Source organism: Misgurnus anguillicaudatus, chromosome 18 (assembly GCF_027580225.2).
Source record: "Misgurnus anguillicaudatus chromosome 18, ASM2758022v2, whole genome shotgun sequence".
In the NCBI taxonomy this organism is placed as follows: domain Eukaryota; kingdom Metazoa; phylum Chordata; class Actinopteri; order Cypriniformes; family Cobitidae; genus Misgurnus; species Misgurnus anguillicaudatus.
In genome coordinates this window covers 3,293,917-3,312,518 of record NC_073354.2, presented here as the reverse complement: position 1 = coordinate 3,312,518, position 18,602 = coordinate 3,293,917, and the positions used below count along the sequence as shown (strand labels likewise).

The 18,602-nt window shown below is 36.4% G+C and overlaps 1 protein-coding gene and 1 long non-coding RNA gene across 5 annotated transcripts in view; one reads left to right on the top strand and one right to left on the bottom strand.

The window, feature by feature from the left end:
• LOC141350441 (cholesterol 24-hydroxylase-like) overlaps nt 1-18,602 on the top strand; it is a 77,672-nt gene that overhangs the window by 27,116 nt on the left and 31,954 nt on the right. Inside the window, exons 14-15 of one of the 2 annotated variants that reach the window (XM_073855561.1) lie at nt 1-67; nt 160-480. The exons of the other annotated variant lie outside the window; for it this stretch is intronic. Coding sequence (XP_073711662.1) covers nt 1-67; nt 160-312 — 220 coding nt within the window. The 3' untranslated portion in view covers nt 313-480. Of the gene's footprint in view, nt 68-159; nt 481-18,602 lie in introns of those variants that run through there. 2 annotated transcript variants of the gene reach the window in all.
• LOC129439836 (uncharacterized) lies at nt 13,276-16,579 on the bottom strand. 3 transcript variants are annotated; one of them, XR_012358538.1, is made up of 4 exons: nt 15,896-16,201; nt 15,357-15,573; nt 14,156-14,372; nt 13,276-13,593 (listed from the first exon to the last, which is right to left on the bottom strand). It is a non-coding gene; the product is annotated as an uncharacterized lncRNA (long non-coding RNA). The 3 variants fall into 3 exon arrangements; XR_012358539.1 differs by lacking the exon at nt 15,896-16,201 and adding an exon at nt 15,726-15,875; XR_012358537.1 differs by lacking the exon at nt 15,896-16,201 and adding an exon at nt 16,251-16,579 and having other exon boundaries at nt 13,279-13,593.

Below are 18,602 nucleotides of genomic sequence, written 5' to 3'. Positions count from 1 at the left end.
GCCTTATTACTGCTATTACCCGTTTGCACTGGGACCACGATCCTGTCTAGGGCAGGTTTTCTCACAGGTAATAGAATAAAAAGAAACATTTCAACTTTTTGTATCTTCTCCATGACAAAATTTGCATATATGTGTAAATGACAATCCATTGTGTTACAGATGGAGGCAAAAGTGGTGCTTGCTAAACTTCTTCAGAGATTTGAGTTCAGTCTGGTTCCTGGACAGTCTTTTGACATTAAAGACACGGGAACACTGCGGCCCCTAAGTGGTGTTATTTGCAACATTAAACATTGTACACAGGACATGTTCTAGCTCCAGGCCTACCTATGTTCTGGACAGTCTACTAATGTGCACCTTTTTTGATCAAACATTAACCTGAAAGGAGTTTGATAGGAGTTCTGACATGTTTTTTTAACTTTTTTTTATTTTTAGACTTTAATTTTACTATGTTCCCTTAAGTGTTTTTATATTAATATAATATATTTTTGCCCAAAAGCGTACAAAAATAAAATGTATTTACCTTGGTTTTTATCTTCTGACTATTTTTTTATTTGTGTGTTTCCCATTTAAGAACTTTGGCTTTCTTTGATGTACAGTACACGCCACCTTCTTTGACAGCCTATTGTAGAGTACATGTTGCTGAATAACTGCAGTTTAACTCAATCGATCATGGTGGCTTTCAACCTTTCAAATGGTCTTTTTAAGTCCCCTTGTGGTGAAAATCACCTTTTTATTGTTGTTTATATGTACATTTTTTATATGCTTTATGAAAAACAATGTGAAAATTCATCATATAACACCGTTGCTGAGTATTTTGTCCATATAATTAGAGTTTTACAAAGACATTCTGGTGCAAGTGAGTAGAGACTAATTTGCATATTCATGGGAGTTCATATACTGTAATTACTGTCAGGGAAATTGTTTACATATGCTGTTTACATGCTCAAAGATAAGTTATAATTGATAAAATTACCGACTACACTTTAAAGGTTTCACCAATAATAGAAGCATATAAATGAATAACTAGAGTTTACCGACACTGTTCTGCTTGTACGCAAAGAGCACAACATTTTTATTATTTTAAATGGAGGTTTGCACCCTAAATACTGCACTTACTGCCACCAACTATTAGCAAAGACTATCAATACAAAACCAACATATTTCTAACATGCTTGTGTAAATATAGTGTTATTAAATTTCCAACTTGCACAATGTAATTCAAAACTCACAGATGAATCGGTCATTAGCCTACTGGTTGCAAAATAGTATTTAAATTAAATACATTACTTACAGTTTGTGGGATTCTTGTGGTCCAAAACAGTCGGCACATAAATCAGCATTAATATGGCAGGACATTTGTTAAAAATCAACAATTTCTTTGTGACATTGCGATAATTTTGTTTTCACAGCCGGCAACAGCACAATATTTGTCTGACATTACAATCACACTGTTATTATAATCTTATTGTGATTGTATTATTGACAACTCTTCAGATCATCTCGGTTATGAATGTAACCCTCGTTCCCTAAAGTAATACTAGAGAGAGACGCAGAGCTCTGCTAAGAGAAAAACATGGTAGATTAGGTCCACGGAAATACTTAGGGCGCACTCACACTATCCAAACCAAACCGCGCTCGGGCGCGTTTGACCCCCAAAGCCTGGTTTGTTTGACAAGTGTGATCGCTTTGTTCTGCGCCCGGGCGCGGAGTGGTTTATTGCGCCACGGCCGGGTTGCAGAGGTGGGCCGGAGCGCGGTTCACTTGGGCTCAGGCGCGGAAGATGTGGTGTGAGCGCATTCGCGCCTGAGCGCGATTCAAAAGGTGAAGATGTCAGCTACGCGACCACTCACCTTCATCTGCCGCCGTAAAAACCTTTTGATGCGCGCAGCGGGGTTACGTGAATGTCCGAGCTGCGCATGTGACAGATCAACTACGCAATATGATGACATGTGAGAGGGCTGTCTGTAATCGCGCACCAAACGACTCCGGGTAAAAACCACAGACTTATCATTATGGTGGGTTCCAGTGTTAAGGGAGAGCTTTACTTCCTGCTTTTTTCAAAACAAACGCATCTTAATGACGAAAGCGCGCACGGACTCGGATCGATAAAAAGTACAGTGTGAGTGCGTGCACCATGGGGCAGAAGGGAGGGGTAACAATCGCGCTGGGGCATGGTTTGGTTTGGTTTGGATAATGTGAGTGCGCCCTTACATAGGAACCCTTATGGGGACGCAATGTGGACACCTAGCCTAACACAGGATTTCAGAGAATGCAACTAGTGAGAGGCTGACAGCCGATGCCCCGCAACATTGGTCATTGAGGCAGTGGAGGAAAATCAAAACCTTTTTTGTGACATTTTGACTCTTTCGACGTTCCATAATGGTCGGCCCTGGGTGTTCTCACCGGTCTGTTCTCTGGTAAATGAATAAAACAGGCGACAATGGGATGTCTCTAGAGAAGCAAACAGATCCATCTGCGCTCTGCTGAAATGTTTCCAAATCAGCTAAACCGACTGTGGGTGGGCCCTCATATGGAGCAGCCCGAGCAGTGTCACAGCCGCTGCTGCAGCCATATGCCCCAGGAGCCTCTGAAATTGTTTCAGTGGGACCACGTTCTTGCCTTTCAATGTGTTCAAGCAAGTCAGTATTGACTGTACTGGACCGAGTCCAGTTCCATACTGGGAAAAAAGAGATCCTCTTTTTTCGACGATAGTAAGCAGAACAAAGGGCACAAAGGATAGAGAGAACTAATGAGGGGAACAGGCAGTGGTTAAGCTACAGGTGGGCCTAGTTGTGGCCCACCCTATCAGAAGGCCATTTTCCAGATAAATGTGTAAATAATTTAACAAAAATAAATATTAGTACTACGAATAGACGTCTTATCACACTATAATTTCATATATGTCAATATAAAATTTAAGTGCAAGTTTGCATGTTCAGTCAGTTTCGCAGTTTTCTTTTATCCTATAGGTGCACACGCTTGTCAACATGAAACGTTGAATATGATTCGTCAGTCATTGTTAGTTCCGCCTACGCGCGATTGAACTGAATTTGAAAACAGCGAGTCGCAAATCATTGAGTTTATCAGCCTTTCCGACATCTGCTGTTGTCTGTTTACTTTTGGAGACGGAGACTATTACATCACTCATGGAAATGCTGGATTACTGAGGACATCTTTTCAAACGTCAACAAAATGAAACGAGCACTTATTACTTTGATAATGACTTCATGCTGTGTTGAAAGACTGTTCTTCACCGCATATTGTTTAAAAAACCTATAACGTTACGCTCATCGATGATAAATGCTCGTCTGAGAAATGTATTTCTGCTTTTCTTTGCGCAAAGGGACATTATGGTCAAAGACTTTCTCCATCTTTAACCAGAAGCCCCGTCTCAGACTAATACAGGACATGTAGGGGCGGTTTCCCAGACAGGGATTAGACTAGTCCTAGACTTAAACACTTTTAAGAGCTGTCCAAACTGAAAACAACTTGCACTGACATATCTTAAAATACACCAGTGCCCTTTGTTTTACCTCAAACTGCACACAGGTAATGTTTTTAGTAAGGCATGTTTGTTAAAACTAGTTATATTTCCTAATTAAACTAAGGCCTAGTCCTGGATTAAGCTAATCCTGGTCCGGGAAACTGCCCCGTAATGGTGAGTTTAGACATTTTCTTAATGTTTATAGTGGTGTCATTATTATTTACAGTTTATAGTCAGGAGTATTACTCCAATCAACTATTTAGGGGAGTAGACTGTGATCGTGTCATAGGCTGTATGATTTAATGTTGTTGGAATATTTACACTTAAATGACAACACATGCAATTTTGTATTGCGCCATGTTGTTTGATGGCCATTTTCTCATTAAATAACAATCTTTCGAACGAGTTTTGTAGCCTATGACGCTTTCACGTCATGCATATTGCTGAGGAGGAATGACATTGTTCGGATCTACGTTCACGCAACGTAAATAACGTAAAAACTAATTCCATTAGTAATTCAGTTTATATTGAGTTCTGTGTTTTCAAGTTGATTAATAATTTGGTGGGGCACTGCTACACCTGCCCATATACTGTAGTCAAGCTGGTTGGTTATTTTAGTTGTTTTATAATTTTCCCCTTGAAACATTGTGCTGCATGCATGGCATCAAGGTAACTGGCTTAGGTAGCGTGCACCAAAGCTTTTAAACGCGGTTGAAAACGCATGGAGGACGCCAAATGCCAGCTGTTTTTTCAGCCAAGTGCTTTGGTTGCTGTGATACTTGAGCTGTGAGCCGGTTGGTTGTTGTGATATTAGTCCCGCCCTTTCATCCACTGTGATTGGACGGCCGTGTGAGAACTTACATTGGCAAGCTGAGCTTTTCATCCAGAGTTGAATATTTTTAGACCACAGCGCAGAAAAAACGGACAGCACTGGCTGTTTTGAAAAAAGCCGCGCTTACATTGGGAAAAAAACATACCCCGGCCATGGGCATAGACACTTTGTTGTGCACGCCCCCAATATATGTACATTCTATCCTTTGCCCACCCTGTTTTATAAAGGCCCACCCACTTGAACATTTCTGGCTTCGCCACTGATATTAGGTATGTTGCTAACTCACGGCTGACTTTTTGGTTCCGTTCAACGAAACTCAAAATTTCCTCAGGCGGCGCGTGGTGATGTGGAAAATAAAGGCTCTGTTGGTTTGTTGATGGCAAAATTTCTGAGTTTTTATTTTTAACATCACCGGAAGATATAGGTACCTTTTCGTTTTCAGTCACCACCTTTCATGTTTAACTACTAGCCGTGCGAGCTCGCCAAAGTCTGTTGTTTGTAAAAATCGTCGTTGTTTTTGCTGAAGTAAAGACATTCTTGAAATTGTAAAGACATTTAGCTTAATTGCTAAACTACAAGTGAACGAAATTTTAATACATTTGAACGACTACCACAGGTGGTTTTACCTCTACCAAAATCTGCTTGAATGGTAAAGAATGGGAAGCAGCCGTATAGCCATGTACATGTCTGTATATATAGACTGAATAAAGAGAGTTATTTGGTGTAATTAGTGGTTTGTTTTATTATATATCTGACTTTTCACAAGTAGAATATGTAGAGCAGGGGTCGGCAACAGGCGGCCCGCGGGCCAAAAGTGGCCCCCCAGTAATATTTTCTGGCCCGCAGGATTAATTTGAAATCCGTTTTTTAAATTTTTTTTTAATCACACTTTTTTATTTTAAAATAACAGTTTACAAAAATGGCCCAGTGTATCATTCCTTCATTCATTTTTTCAAATCAAAACCAAAAAATAAAGAAAGAAAAACGACTTGTTTTTCTATTATTTATTTCCTGAACTAAAATCAAACGACTCGTTTTCTGAATGTGCGCTCAGATCTAAAATAACAAAAATGAATGAAAACGGGTTCGGACAAATTTTAATTGAACACCTTAGCAGACATATACCAATGAAATAAATTTAAACAGATCCGATAGCCTACTAAGGGCTCAGTCACACCAAAAGCGCTTTAAACGCTTGCAAACGCAAGGCGCAACGCACTGCCTTTTTTAAAAAAGAGCAGTGCAGCGCGGCTTTTCATATTGCTAAGCAACCACCGAGTCAGCTGTCTTGTCAATCAAATATTGAAGCGTGAGCGCTCTTTTGCTGTTAACTGTCATATTAGCAGAAACTTTAAAAAGAGGGCGCTTGCTCTGCCCTTGTTTGAGGATAAGAGGAGCACAAACACGCAGGAGAGAGTGAGCGAGTGGAGTCCGGTTCTTCAAAGCAACTGTAAACTTCCCTCGCCACAACGTAACCCAGGTAAAAAAGTAGTATACTTTAGTGTATAAGAAATATGATTGAAGTACATGAAATATAAAACAAGTATGCTTCTACTTGTTGTACTTAATTTAAAGAGTATTTAATATGTACTTTTTAAAAGTATACTTCCAAAAAGATGTAATTAAGTTCAACTTAACAGTCCAAACAATAAGTATACTAATTATCCAGTAATTCAATTATTTTTAAAATGTACTTTTGGAAAGTATACTTCCAAAAAGATGTAATTAAGTTCAACTTAAGAGTCCGAAAAATAAGTATACTAATTTACCAGTAATTCAATTATCTTTTAAATGTACTTTTTGAAAGTATACTTCAAAAAAGATGTAATTAAGTTCAACTTAAGAGTCCAAAAAATAAGTATACTAATTTACCAGTAATTCAATTATCTTTTAAATGTACTTTTTGAAAGTATATTTCAAAAAAGATGTAATTAAGTTCAACTTAAGAGTCCAAAAAATAAGTATACTAATTTACCAGTAATTAAATTATTTTTTAAATGTACTTTTTGAAAGTGTACTTTGTTGTCAATGTATTTTAAATTGTATAGAAGTTTATTTTTTTTAAGTGTATTAAATTTGACATACTTAGAGTGACAATTCAATATACTTATGGTATGTATATTTTTGGGAAATTAATTGTTAATTTACTTTTTTAAAGTGTACTATGATCTCACTTCATTAGAAGTGTGACTTCTGTACACTTTATACGATACACTCTAAAATAAGTGTATTTTTAGTTGCATATCAGAATACTTTCATAAAATATGTTAGAATAATAACATGTATACACTGCATGAAAAGAGCTGTATCCAGACAAATACGGATGGGAAATCCCTGCTTAACTTTAGATTTGTCAAATAAATGAGGCAGAGAGCTTGGAAACGTAATACTCAGAAGTAAACTCGTGAAACATCCAGAAACCTTGTGTTCATACATATGGATGTATATAGGAACTGGTGGAAGTTTCCAGAATCCTCACAGCTGGATAATTCATAAAGGTTTTTTATTTAAGAAAATCTGAGCATCACTCAAAATAACTACATGTTTGTCAACCTTAACGTGTTTTGTAAACGTTATACATTTTATAAAAATATTTTATATTTTTATTATTGATAAAGTATAAAGAACAAATCAGTGTGAAAACGCAGATTATAAAAATACATAAAGTGCCAGCAGAGGATCCAAAATAATGAAAAAAAAAAAACATTTGAAACATCCAATGCATCTTGGAATTTGTAGTTAATTTATATCTACATCACGTAAGAACGCCAGGGCAAAAGACTCCAATTCCCAGAATGCACCTACACCCACCCATTCATTCCCACCAATCATGATCAACGGCATTATTCAAACCGTTCCTGACTCAGTCTTCGTTTTCATGCTAAACAGTACGGCTGAGGTAAGTTTGACTTTTATTCCTCTACATCGCGCAGATCTGTTCCGTATTTTTTCCTATTTTGTTCTTCATTGTGATTATTTTTGTCTTTATGCGAGAAGTGTTTTAATTTAAAGCAAACACAGGAAACATTAAGAGTATACACTGTACACAGTAACGTTAACGTTAGTAAGTTCAACATGCGGTTTTTCAGTGAGCAAAGTTACATGCAAAATGCCTGATAAACGAATCAATTCGATGTTTAAAACTTAAAAAATAAAACTGCTAGATTACTTGTGTTGGAGACTGTGTTGCTAACTGTAGCAAATTGCTCTTTCTGCTATTTTAAACGATATAGACGATCTCTTGTTGTTTAAAAGCTCATTGCTGTAACGTTAGTTCTGATAGATGCTGCTTATTTTGCAAGCCTGTTTTAATAGCTTTATTCTGTTTAGTAACCAAGCCAGCTTCACTTTAAGTTTAAGATAAACTAACGTTAGATTGTGTTGTAAAGAAGCTTGGAGTCAAAATATATTTTAAAGTTGTATGATTGCCTTCTTTTTTAATATGATGTCTATCCATGTTTGTGTTTACAGAGGTCATGTACCATGTGGTCGACCTTGCTGACGCCGAAGAGGTTTCTGTGTAAAAATGATGTAAGTTCAGTTTAATCAATTAATTTAATCTTGTTTTAATTCATGCCCATGTCATGCTGGCTACCAGTCAAATATCGCATACAATTAAAAATACTATTAATCACCTATAAAACCTTAAATGGCTCAGCACCTTCGTATCTTAGAGAATTAATATCAGAATACAATCCAACACGTACACTGCGGTCGCAAAATTCTGGTTTCTTAATTATCCCTAGAATATCAAAAGTGTCTAAGCTCTGAAATGATTTGCCAACTGATATCTGTGAATCAGACACAGTCAATCACTTTAAATCTAAAGGGACACTTCACCCACTTGTATTAAGCTTTGTATCTTTAGAACCCCAGTCATGTTTTTGAATGGTCATGCATCATTTCCTGAGACAGGAGAAATACAGATTTAAGTGTTGCACTTCCTTCTTTCAATGATGTAAATATCATAATTTTGCATCATTGAAAGAAGGACGTCCAATATCTTTGTTGAGGGGGTGAGACTACAAACACCCCTTTTTCAGTCAAATAGGCACCAAATTCGAAATGTATGTTACTTTTCCACTACAAATATGAGACACTTTCAATAAAGATTAATGTTTCTACAGGTGAAATGGTCCATTAGGGGACAATTCTGGTGTTTGGCACTTTGGGTCTCATTGTTGGTTTGTTTTGGATGAGCTGCAGTGATGGACACTGTGGTTTTGACAGTGGGTCGTGTCTTGAATTTTTTGACTCGTTTGGAGGCGTCTCTTGGCTGCTTCGGAGTGGAAGTCGGGGGCCATGCACAGGAGTGTCATTGGAGCAGCACTTAACGTTCATTTTCAAAACCGAGTGGTTTGTGGTGTTCGTTGATGATTAAAAACAAGTAGTGTAGCGAAATACATTTTCTGTCGTGTTATTTGGCATTTTGTAAAATTCCATTGACTTCTCTTGGAAGACTCATTGCTCGCTGATATATCACTCTGCCGCCGGAAATGGAAAAGGGGTCTGTTTAAATGTGGTTGTAGTTTTTTCGCTCGGTTTCTCTCAGAAGGCTAGCATGAGCAGAGCAACTGTGCCCTCGGAGTAGGGCACAAATTTTTCCCATATTTGATGGTTCAGTGACCAGCCTTAGGTTTGAAGTTGAGCTCGATTGTGACTGTCTATACGCTAGACAACAAGTTCCGTTCAGCGTCCTTGTACGGCAAAGTGGTTGTCGCCATCAAGTGGTCAAGAGTGTGCTAACGCTTCAGACTCAAATATAGAGCGGAAGTATATACGTGGCTGTGAGGTGTCTGAAAAAATAGATACACTATAGCAAATAACACGGATTAAAATCATACATTGCTCTGATATATTTGTTTTTAAGGGAATGGTCTACTCATTTTTCAATGTTGGAATGTGTTGTTGCCTTGGCTAGGAATTGTTGATACATCACTCTATCATGCTGCGACGCCTCGATAGCATTTAGCTTAGCCCCATTCATTCAATGGTACCATTTAGAGATAAAGTTAGAAGTGACCAAACACATCAATGTTTTTCCTATTTAAGACGAGTAGTTATACAAGCAAGTTGGTGGTACAAAATAAAACGTAGCGCTTTTCTAAGCGGATTTAAAAGAGGAACTATATTTTATGGCGTAATAGCACTTTTGGGAGTACTTCGACTCGGCGCAGTAACACCCTCCCTCTCCCATTTATGAGAGTGAGAAGGGGAGCGGACTTTTCAGGCGAGTCGAAGTGCTCACAGGGGTGCTATTACGCCATAAAATATAGTTCCTCTTTTAAATCCGCTTAGAAAAGCGCTACGTTTTATTTTGTACCACCAACTTGCTCGGATAACTACTCGTCTTAAATAGGAAAAACGTTGATGTGTTTGGTCACTTCTAACTTTATCTCTAAATGGTAGCATTGAATGAATGGGGCTAAGCTAAATACTATCGAAGCGTCGCAGCGCGCTCCAGCGCTTACGTGCACGCACACAGATGATAGAGGGATGTATCAACAATTCTTAGTTAAGGTAATAACATATTTTAATATTGAAAATGAGTAGACTATTCCTTTAATCATCAACGAACACCACGAACCACTCTGTGAGTAGCAGAGTTTTGGGGGTGAAGGTTGGGTGTTGTTTTGGTGACGTGTTTGTGCGTGGCCCTTGACTTGCATTCTGGGGCAGTCAAGAGGCGCTTTTAAACAAGTCAAAAAGTCAAGACACAACCCATTGTCAAAATTTCAGTGACCATCACTGTAGTTCATCCGGGGCAAGCCAGAAATGAGACTCAAGGTGTTTAATACCGGAATTATTCTTTAAGACTTTTTTCTTTAACAAAGCATTCACATAATTTGTCTAGTAAATTATACTCATCTCGCAAAAGTTAGCTTGTACGGAACAAAGCATTCACATAACTCGTCTGGGTAATTTACTAATGCCGCAATAGCTAGCCTGTCTGGAACCGAGCATATATTAAAACACAACACTGTCTGACACTTGCATTGCATGTGAATGGCCCCTACGCTAATAGGATTTTGTTTCTCTCTCCCTGTCTCGTCCTCAAACCGAGGACATTGAGACAAACAGACCAGTTCCGGCTGCCGTGGAGGTCAACACACCAATGATCTACTGGCTGCCCTTCAACATGATGCCCAGCCGATGCCTGACCACCGACGGTACCCGTTAAATCTCCTTATCCGTTTACATCCCATATATATATGTGTATATCTTTTCCTCCTAGGACTTTTTGTTCCTCCCTGAGGTTTTTTCAACCCCGGGGAGTCAACCAACATTGGCTTAACTTAGCACCATCTTGTATATGAGACATTATTAATTTGCTCGCTTGTAAAGTTTATTCATAGCCCCTGTATTTTGCTACTTATATTGTCTGTCGATTTGTCTATGTTTCCCCTGCTTCTTTTAATGTAAAGCTGCTTTGAAACAACTACAAATTGTGAAAAGCGCTATATAAATAAAATTGAAATTGAAATGTCTCTTTCCTGTTTTACAGATGCAGTGAGGGAGTGATTCCCCAACATCGAGGTGGCAGAGATCTGGGACCTTCTATGGAGGAAGTGCAACAATGCCAGTTACAAGGCCTCCAGTAGTTCAAATCAGAGCTAGATGTGCATATAGTACAAGTTGTTCGCAATTGTTCTCTTCCCGGCATTTCAAAGAAAGTCGACTGTTTAAGGTTCCCCATTTTGCCAATATCTGTTTGTGTGTTACTTTTGTGTCAATAATAAAGATCCTTTTTTGAAATGCAGTTTGTAATCTGTTTGTGTGCATTTGAACTGAATTTTTATATAATACACTTGTAGTGTAATAGCAATATTCATGCTTAAGTATAACACAATGGGGATAAAAGTACAAATTAAATATACTTAAAATATAAAAATACACTATAATAATATTGCACTGAAAGTATGTGTCTATGATGTTTAGGTTGTAATTTAACTTCACTTTAAAAACATTATTATTGTCATAGTGGGACACTTTAAAAGCACTAAAAATAGTTAGGAAGTGCATTTGTAGAGCACTTGAAATATTACAGAGGCATACTAAATTAACGTAGTTTATAGTAATTATAAGTATGATAGCAGTATACACAAAATGTACTTAAACACAACTATTATTTGTGCTGCAATGGCTTTTTAAGTGTATTTCCATTAAAATGGCAATACAATGCAATTGTACTGTAAGTGTGCTTAATTACTCTTGAATCTTGATTTTCAGGAGTGTATTTTAGTGCACTTGAAGTTTAAAAAAAGTTGTTCCATTTTAGCATACTATTTACACTTGAAGTGTAATCAAATAGGTGTTAAGTTGAAGTTAATACATAATTGAGTACACTTAACTATACTTGGATTTGACGAAAATAGTACAAAATCTAGAAAATATACTTAGTACACTTTTTTAAAGTATATTTTTAATAGAATTTTTTTTCACCTGGGAAGGCCCGCCTCTCCCCTCATTCGATTGGACAATGGAAGACGCGAATGACGTCAGGCGCTCCTCCGCTCTTACCCTACAGTCACATTAGCTACAAAAGTGAACGACACCGAGCGACACGCACCCGCTTGATGTGCGTTCCTTGGCTAGTTTCTAAAAGCGGTATCAAAAGTCACTTTAGAGGTATTGTTAAGTTACAAGAACGGTGTTTTTGGATTTAAAAGTATTTATTTCTCGATAAAAGTAACAAAATATTTGAGATAAAATGCCAAACTTATAAGATATATACATAAATGCGCATTTTCCGCCATCTTGAATTATTTTCTCAGACTCGACCACAGACCTACGTCACGTTGCTCCTTCACTCCGATTGGCAGTCGCTTTGTCGCATCGCTCAGTATTTGCATAAAATAGCCTGCTTGTCTATTTTGGCCCCGCCTTGCCCCTCGTTCAGACAGCCAGCGACATTATCGTATGGAAGGCCATTGGGGCAAAAACGTGTTAAAAATACGTGTTAACACGCACTACGTGTTAACGCGTAAATCACGTGTTAACACGTACTACGTGTTAACGCGTAAATCGCGTGTTAACACGTAAATCACGTGTTAACGCGTACCTACACGGTTTTCTTTACCACCACCTACTGGTGTGGAGCTTTGAAAACACAGAAAGAAAGAAGGCTTGGATATCACAGGATGTAATCTAAAATATATTTTGAGCATTTTATAAAAGCATTAGTAGGCTACAACTACATATTTTAAACAGTTAACTATAATCATTCAACCCTTGAAATTCATGACCACTTTCACACATTTCTCCAAACTATATTTTTAAATACACTTTAACTTTATCATGTTTCTAAAGCCTAACTGGTAACTGACAAATGAAAACAGGAAATTATGTTTTCACAGGTCAACCCATATGCATTATATTTGTTTGTTAGTCCCTTTGATAACCACCTTAAGTCTTATGAAGCTGCTATTGGTTTAGATAGCTTTATAGTAAATATAGTAGTTTTGTTTTATCCTTCAAAGTATAATTGATCAATTATAATTTTTTTATCATCATTAGACACACAGGAAAAACAATAAATAACACTGGTGAGGATCATATACATCCTCCAGATGCTGTGTTGTCTGTGCAAAATGTGTCGCGGTTGTAAAAAGAGGAATACTGTGTGAATGAGTCCTTTTTCTTAGGATGTTTTTATCTTTGCTGGAGATGGAGCAAGCAGTACTGTAGACTCCAAATACTCATCCTTTTCAATATTGTAATGAAAACAGAGATGTATACCATAGTTTAATGTTGCATGTGCAAATAAACAGTTGTTTTGATATGATGCTCTCTATTTTCCTTGGCTTTTTTCATAAGGGTTAAAGTGCCTGACACACTACTAGTAGAATACATTAGGAATGAAAAAAGATACATGATGCTTTTAAAATAATATAATATTTAACTTTTCTTTATGCCATAAAACAGTAATTACTACATTTAAGACTCAAATGCCACAGGAAGAAATATCTTTGCTTTTACATAGCATTTCTTCATTTAATAATTGATTAGTTCGTAAATTGTTGAAGAGACAGGAGCTTTGCAGTATCCAGATGTGATAAGGAACATGGCCCTTCCATTGTATGGCACATCGCATGGAGTATGAACTACACTATCTTATGTGATTTTGTTAAATGGTTTATGAAGCCTTTAATGGACAGTGGTCTCCTGCTTCAAAAACAGCAGACCTCCAACATCAAGCTTAGCAGAGCCGGGGTGGTTGGTGAGAATCATTTTGTTTGGCTGAAGAAAGATGGTGATGACCTCAGAAGTGCAATGCCTGCAACACATAAATGGTAAAGTTTATTGTGCTGCCCTGGGAAATGGATGACCTAGGAATGTTAGTATATGTAGGCCTAATGCACATCACAGCCTGTAAACTGTTAAGTCTTATAACTTCATACAATCAGAATGTACTGTAGTAACAACATACATGACAAAGAAAACAGAACTTTATTACATGTACTCTAGTAAGAATTAGGCTAATTATAATGGAATATAAACTCCAAAAGGATTAATTTTTTTGCTCAGTTATAAATGAATCTTATTTAATATTTGATTATTAATAAAACCCATAAACAACAAACATTGGCAACAAAGGCCTATAATTGTTTTCAACCAAAAACATTGTAATAGGTAGTATTGACATAGGAAACAGAAATACAGACTCTCTAAAAAATGCTAGGCCCATCATAAAGACAACTGTGTAACTAGAAATCAATATTAAAAGGTATAAAGTTGAGACCTTACTTACATCACTACAGTCACAGACTCAACTGTAGGCACAAAACAGTTTATTGAATGGGCAATGAAAATCTCAATTCCAGAATGCAGAGACTCACCAAGCAGCAGGGTGGCACTAAATTGAGTCACTGCTGAGAATGGCACCTTGCAGAAAGAGTCAGAGTGCAAGGCATCAGTCAGGAAATGTTATCAGGGAGAGCAGCGAGGCAGGCAGACGGGATGAAGAGAGCCAAAGAAGAGCCAACCGATGTGAAGCTAGGCATAGAGAGGGAAGATGAGGCTGGGAGAACGGGGCAGATGGCATCAGGGCACAATCTGGAGAGAACAGAGAAGAGTCAGAAAGAAAAAGCACTGACAGCGCATCTCATAATTAATGAGATGATGACTAGACGGAGGGGAGGATATAGCCTGGGATACACTGCATGATTTTTGGCGGTCCCAAACAAAAGATTACCATCGTGAAACATTTGTGGCAATTTCTGTGATCGTGGCTCTTCGGTGGTCCTATGTCGACCAGCGTACCAGTATTTGTTTAACACTAGCACATGCTGGTGACACTGCACTTAACTGGAGTCACAGTCGTCACAACCTATGAGTCAATAGGTTTCATCATTATACAGTCTACATGCTTGTCGTACCCAAGTTTAAATGATCCATGTCGCAATGTGTGATAAAGTAATGATATTATAGGAGAGCAAAAATCCTGCAGTGTATCCTGGGCTTAAGACAATGACTGGTATGTGCATGGCCACCTGTCAAAACAAAGACAAAACACACAGCGTACAAACATATAAACAGCAACAACCGATCAGACCAAAGCTGTGACACACTTTTAGCTATAGTATTCAATCAGATACTGGTTGCCCAAATTCATTGATTGTTTCTATCTAATGAAACAGGTTTTGGAATGTTTGGTGTGATGGTTGCTGTATCAGTCAGTCAACAAGTGAAAACTCTTCTGTAATCAAGTGCTATTTGGGGCTGAATATTTCATTTAGTATGAAAAGTAAAAGTTACACTCTGATTTTGACCTAAAATGCTTAAAAATGTCTAAATTAAGTGCAGGTGCAAAGTCATAGATATATTCATTTGTGACAGTTCTACTGTTTGCACTTGAAATAAACACAGACATGACATGTAGATAATAAAAAATCTTTAACAAAAATATAATCTGAAAAAGGATAAAGATGTTTTAACAATTTAAAACAAAACTGTTTACTAATAATAAAACAGACAATAGTAGAAAGAATAAGCATGCATGTTTAAGTTAAGAAGAATAATGAGCTTTTTAAAAAGTACCTGTATGTCCAGTTGTGCGGTCTGGAGTACATTGCTTTGCATGTAGTCCTATAAGGATCGCTTGGTCTTCTTGAATATATTATGTCCTATAACTGCTTCAAGTACGCATTCTCTCATCAGGCACACTCTTACAGCCTCAGGGTGGGTCACAATGTTCATAATTTGGTCATCTAAATAAGCTTCGGTCAATCTTGTGAATAAACACTGGGTGAATAATCTGTGAAAGACAAGCATATAGAAAACCATAAAAAGTTGCTTGTATTAGTAATAACTAGAATCAGATTTGTTTTTATGATTTTTGAAACAATGGTTATTCAAATGTAAAATCTTAATGTAAAATCAACAAGGAAATTATTTAGACCAACTTACTCTAATAATGCTACACAGTAGGCCTACAAAGGAATATAGTTTCCCTCATATTTGGACAGATCTGTGTTATCAACTCTCTTGCCAGTTTGTCATGAGTCATAACTTTATGTTCATATTTTTAAATGAATAACAAACACAACGCATTCATTTAAACAGCACTAAAATTTTACCTCACTATATTGTCTCCATCTGGGAAAGCCTGACACTGTTTCCACTAACTTATGTGATTGCAGTTATAAAGACTTTTGCCCAAGGCCATTTATCTAACAAAACTGTTTTCTGTTGTTGTTGTTACTGCTGCTGCTTTTGCGTTTGTATTCCTCAATAGTACTTTTTGGCTCTTCCGTGTGGTTACGTTACTCTTACGTCAGCAAACCTGGCTTATGATGGCTATGAGGTAAGCTTACGGCAAACTCGACGTAATGCTTGGATCACTATATCATTAATTATTCACACAATGACAGTGCCTGTCGTAACGCATTCGCTGCAATATAATTATTCATAAGCTTGTGAGCGAGCACTTACCTAATGCTTACGATGAGCTGACGTTACAATCTTCATCTTCTTCTTTTGGTTTAATGGCGGGTTACGAACCAACTTTAAAGGTGCATACCGCCACCTGCTGTGATGGAGTGTGAAAATAATGATCTGCCTCTTCTATATCCTGTTATATAACACACTTTTCTTAATAAATCTCAAACTGCATTTGACTTCCTGGTTTTGGATCTTCATTTAATAAGTTGGCTATAGTAAAATCATTGCATGCTATTGCTTGTAAATCTTCCTTTAAAATACGACTCAAAATGATAGTGGCGAAGAAGTCATCTGCCATCTTGTGCTCATTAGTGGTAACGACATGCAATGCACAAATGACTAAAACGAGTTTTTTTTTCTGTTTTTTTTTTATTATTACCATTATGTCAGTAACAATTAACATTTGTATTATACATACAAATAGTATTATACAATAACATTGTATTATAAAGTAATAAGAACAAACATTCTTTTATGAGGGATTTACAGTTATAAAAAATAATAATGAAATAAATAAACAAATAATAATAAAATAAATAAAGAAAATAAATAAAGAAAAAACATACATAGACATAAAATAATTGTTATATTTTTACTCAAGTAGGGGGTAGGAAAGTTCATCTAAATATCATATCTCAAATTACATGTGAATTCAAAACCTTATTTAATATCTGGTATGATTTAACTGCTTTTTTGTTATTCTTTAATTTACAAAGAGATTCAGTTAAACCTTTTAATTCTGAGCAAAATGCAATAAAATTAGGTTTTGAGGCTGTAACTTTACACTTATGAATATGACCTTTTCCAAGCAAGCACAGGATATTAATAGTATTGTTTAAAGGAACAGAACCAGTATTACATGACAAAAACAGGACCATTTCTTCAGTGAAGTCAATAAGATTATTAAAGGATGTAAAAATCAATCTTGAAATTTCATTCCAAAATGGTGTTGTAAAGGGACATTTAACAAACAAATGAATCACTGATTCATTTTCAGAACCACAAAAAGGTGAATATCCATAAATTTAGATAAAAATAACTTGCAGGGGTAAAAAATATGAAGGATTTTAAAGTGGATTTCTTTGACTTTATTTGGTATCACAAACTTATTATGAATAGACCATATGTTAGATAAAGATACTGAAGGATATAACCGTTTCCATGAAGACACTGCTTTAGGAGAAATACTACTTATAGAGAGTAATGTTCTTCTGATATGAATATTATTGCATTTTTATCTAACAAGTCAATACCATCTATCATTATTCGAGGAATGTCTTCCCTTAAAGGAGAGTATTGTAAGGATGATCTGATAAGCTGTAGAAGTTTAGGGGAAATACCCTTAATTATTCTTAGAAAATCTCTTTGAGTAATATTAATACTGTTTTCTTGACTACATTTTTCATAACTAATTAGAGTCCCGTCAGTGTTTAAAAATTAATGACAATGCATTAATGATCTTATCATTTTAATAATATATTAATAAATCTATGTCCAAAGTTAAGAATATGAACGCAAAACACTAAATGACAAACAAAGTGGTGTTTTCCCGGACAGGGGTTTTCTTAAACCAAGATTAAGCCTAATTAGGAAAGAATAAACAAACATACCTTACTAAAAACATTACTTGTGTGCATTTTAAGGCAAAACAAAGAGCACTGATGTATTTTAAGATATGTCAATGCATTTTTTTTTTTAGTTTGTACAGCTCTTACATTTATTTTAGTCTAGGACTAGTCTAATCCCTGTCCGGGAAACCGCCCCTAAATTGCTCCCAATACAATTTTGCTGTGTTCTCTACTGTACATTGATTGTACTGATTATAATCCAAAGGTCAGACTCAGACGGGCCAAGTAATCCCCACGTCATCCATTATAAAGGGATTTTTATTGTGCAGTGTAGCCAATTTCTATACAATTTAGTCCAAGTTTGAAAAACCTTTTGTTTCCATGTCACTCAGAAAGTTAGTGTGATGTCTTAAATTAGTAAGCAAGCAAAAACCATTCAAACGTTTTAGCCTATAAAATGAATTACCTATAAAAATGCAATTAAGCATTTTAATGTAGTTTATTAATCAACATTAATTATCATGATTATCAAGGGCATAATCAAAAATAAATATTTTGTTTTATTCTTGCAGCCCCCTGTAGTGAGTAGCCTATCTGTCTCATATCTGCTTGGAGTTAAAAGGTGCTAAAGGTGAAAACAAGAAAGCACTTTTTTTTATTCCAATCAAAGCTATAGACATGTGTTTTATTGCCATTCTTCTTTTTTTCCAGTCATCACATATGCATTTATTCATTTAGCATATACATTCATCCAAAGTGTCTTATAGATCAGAAA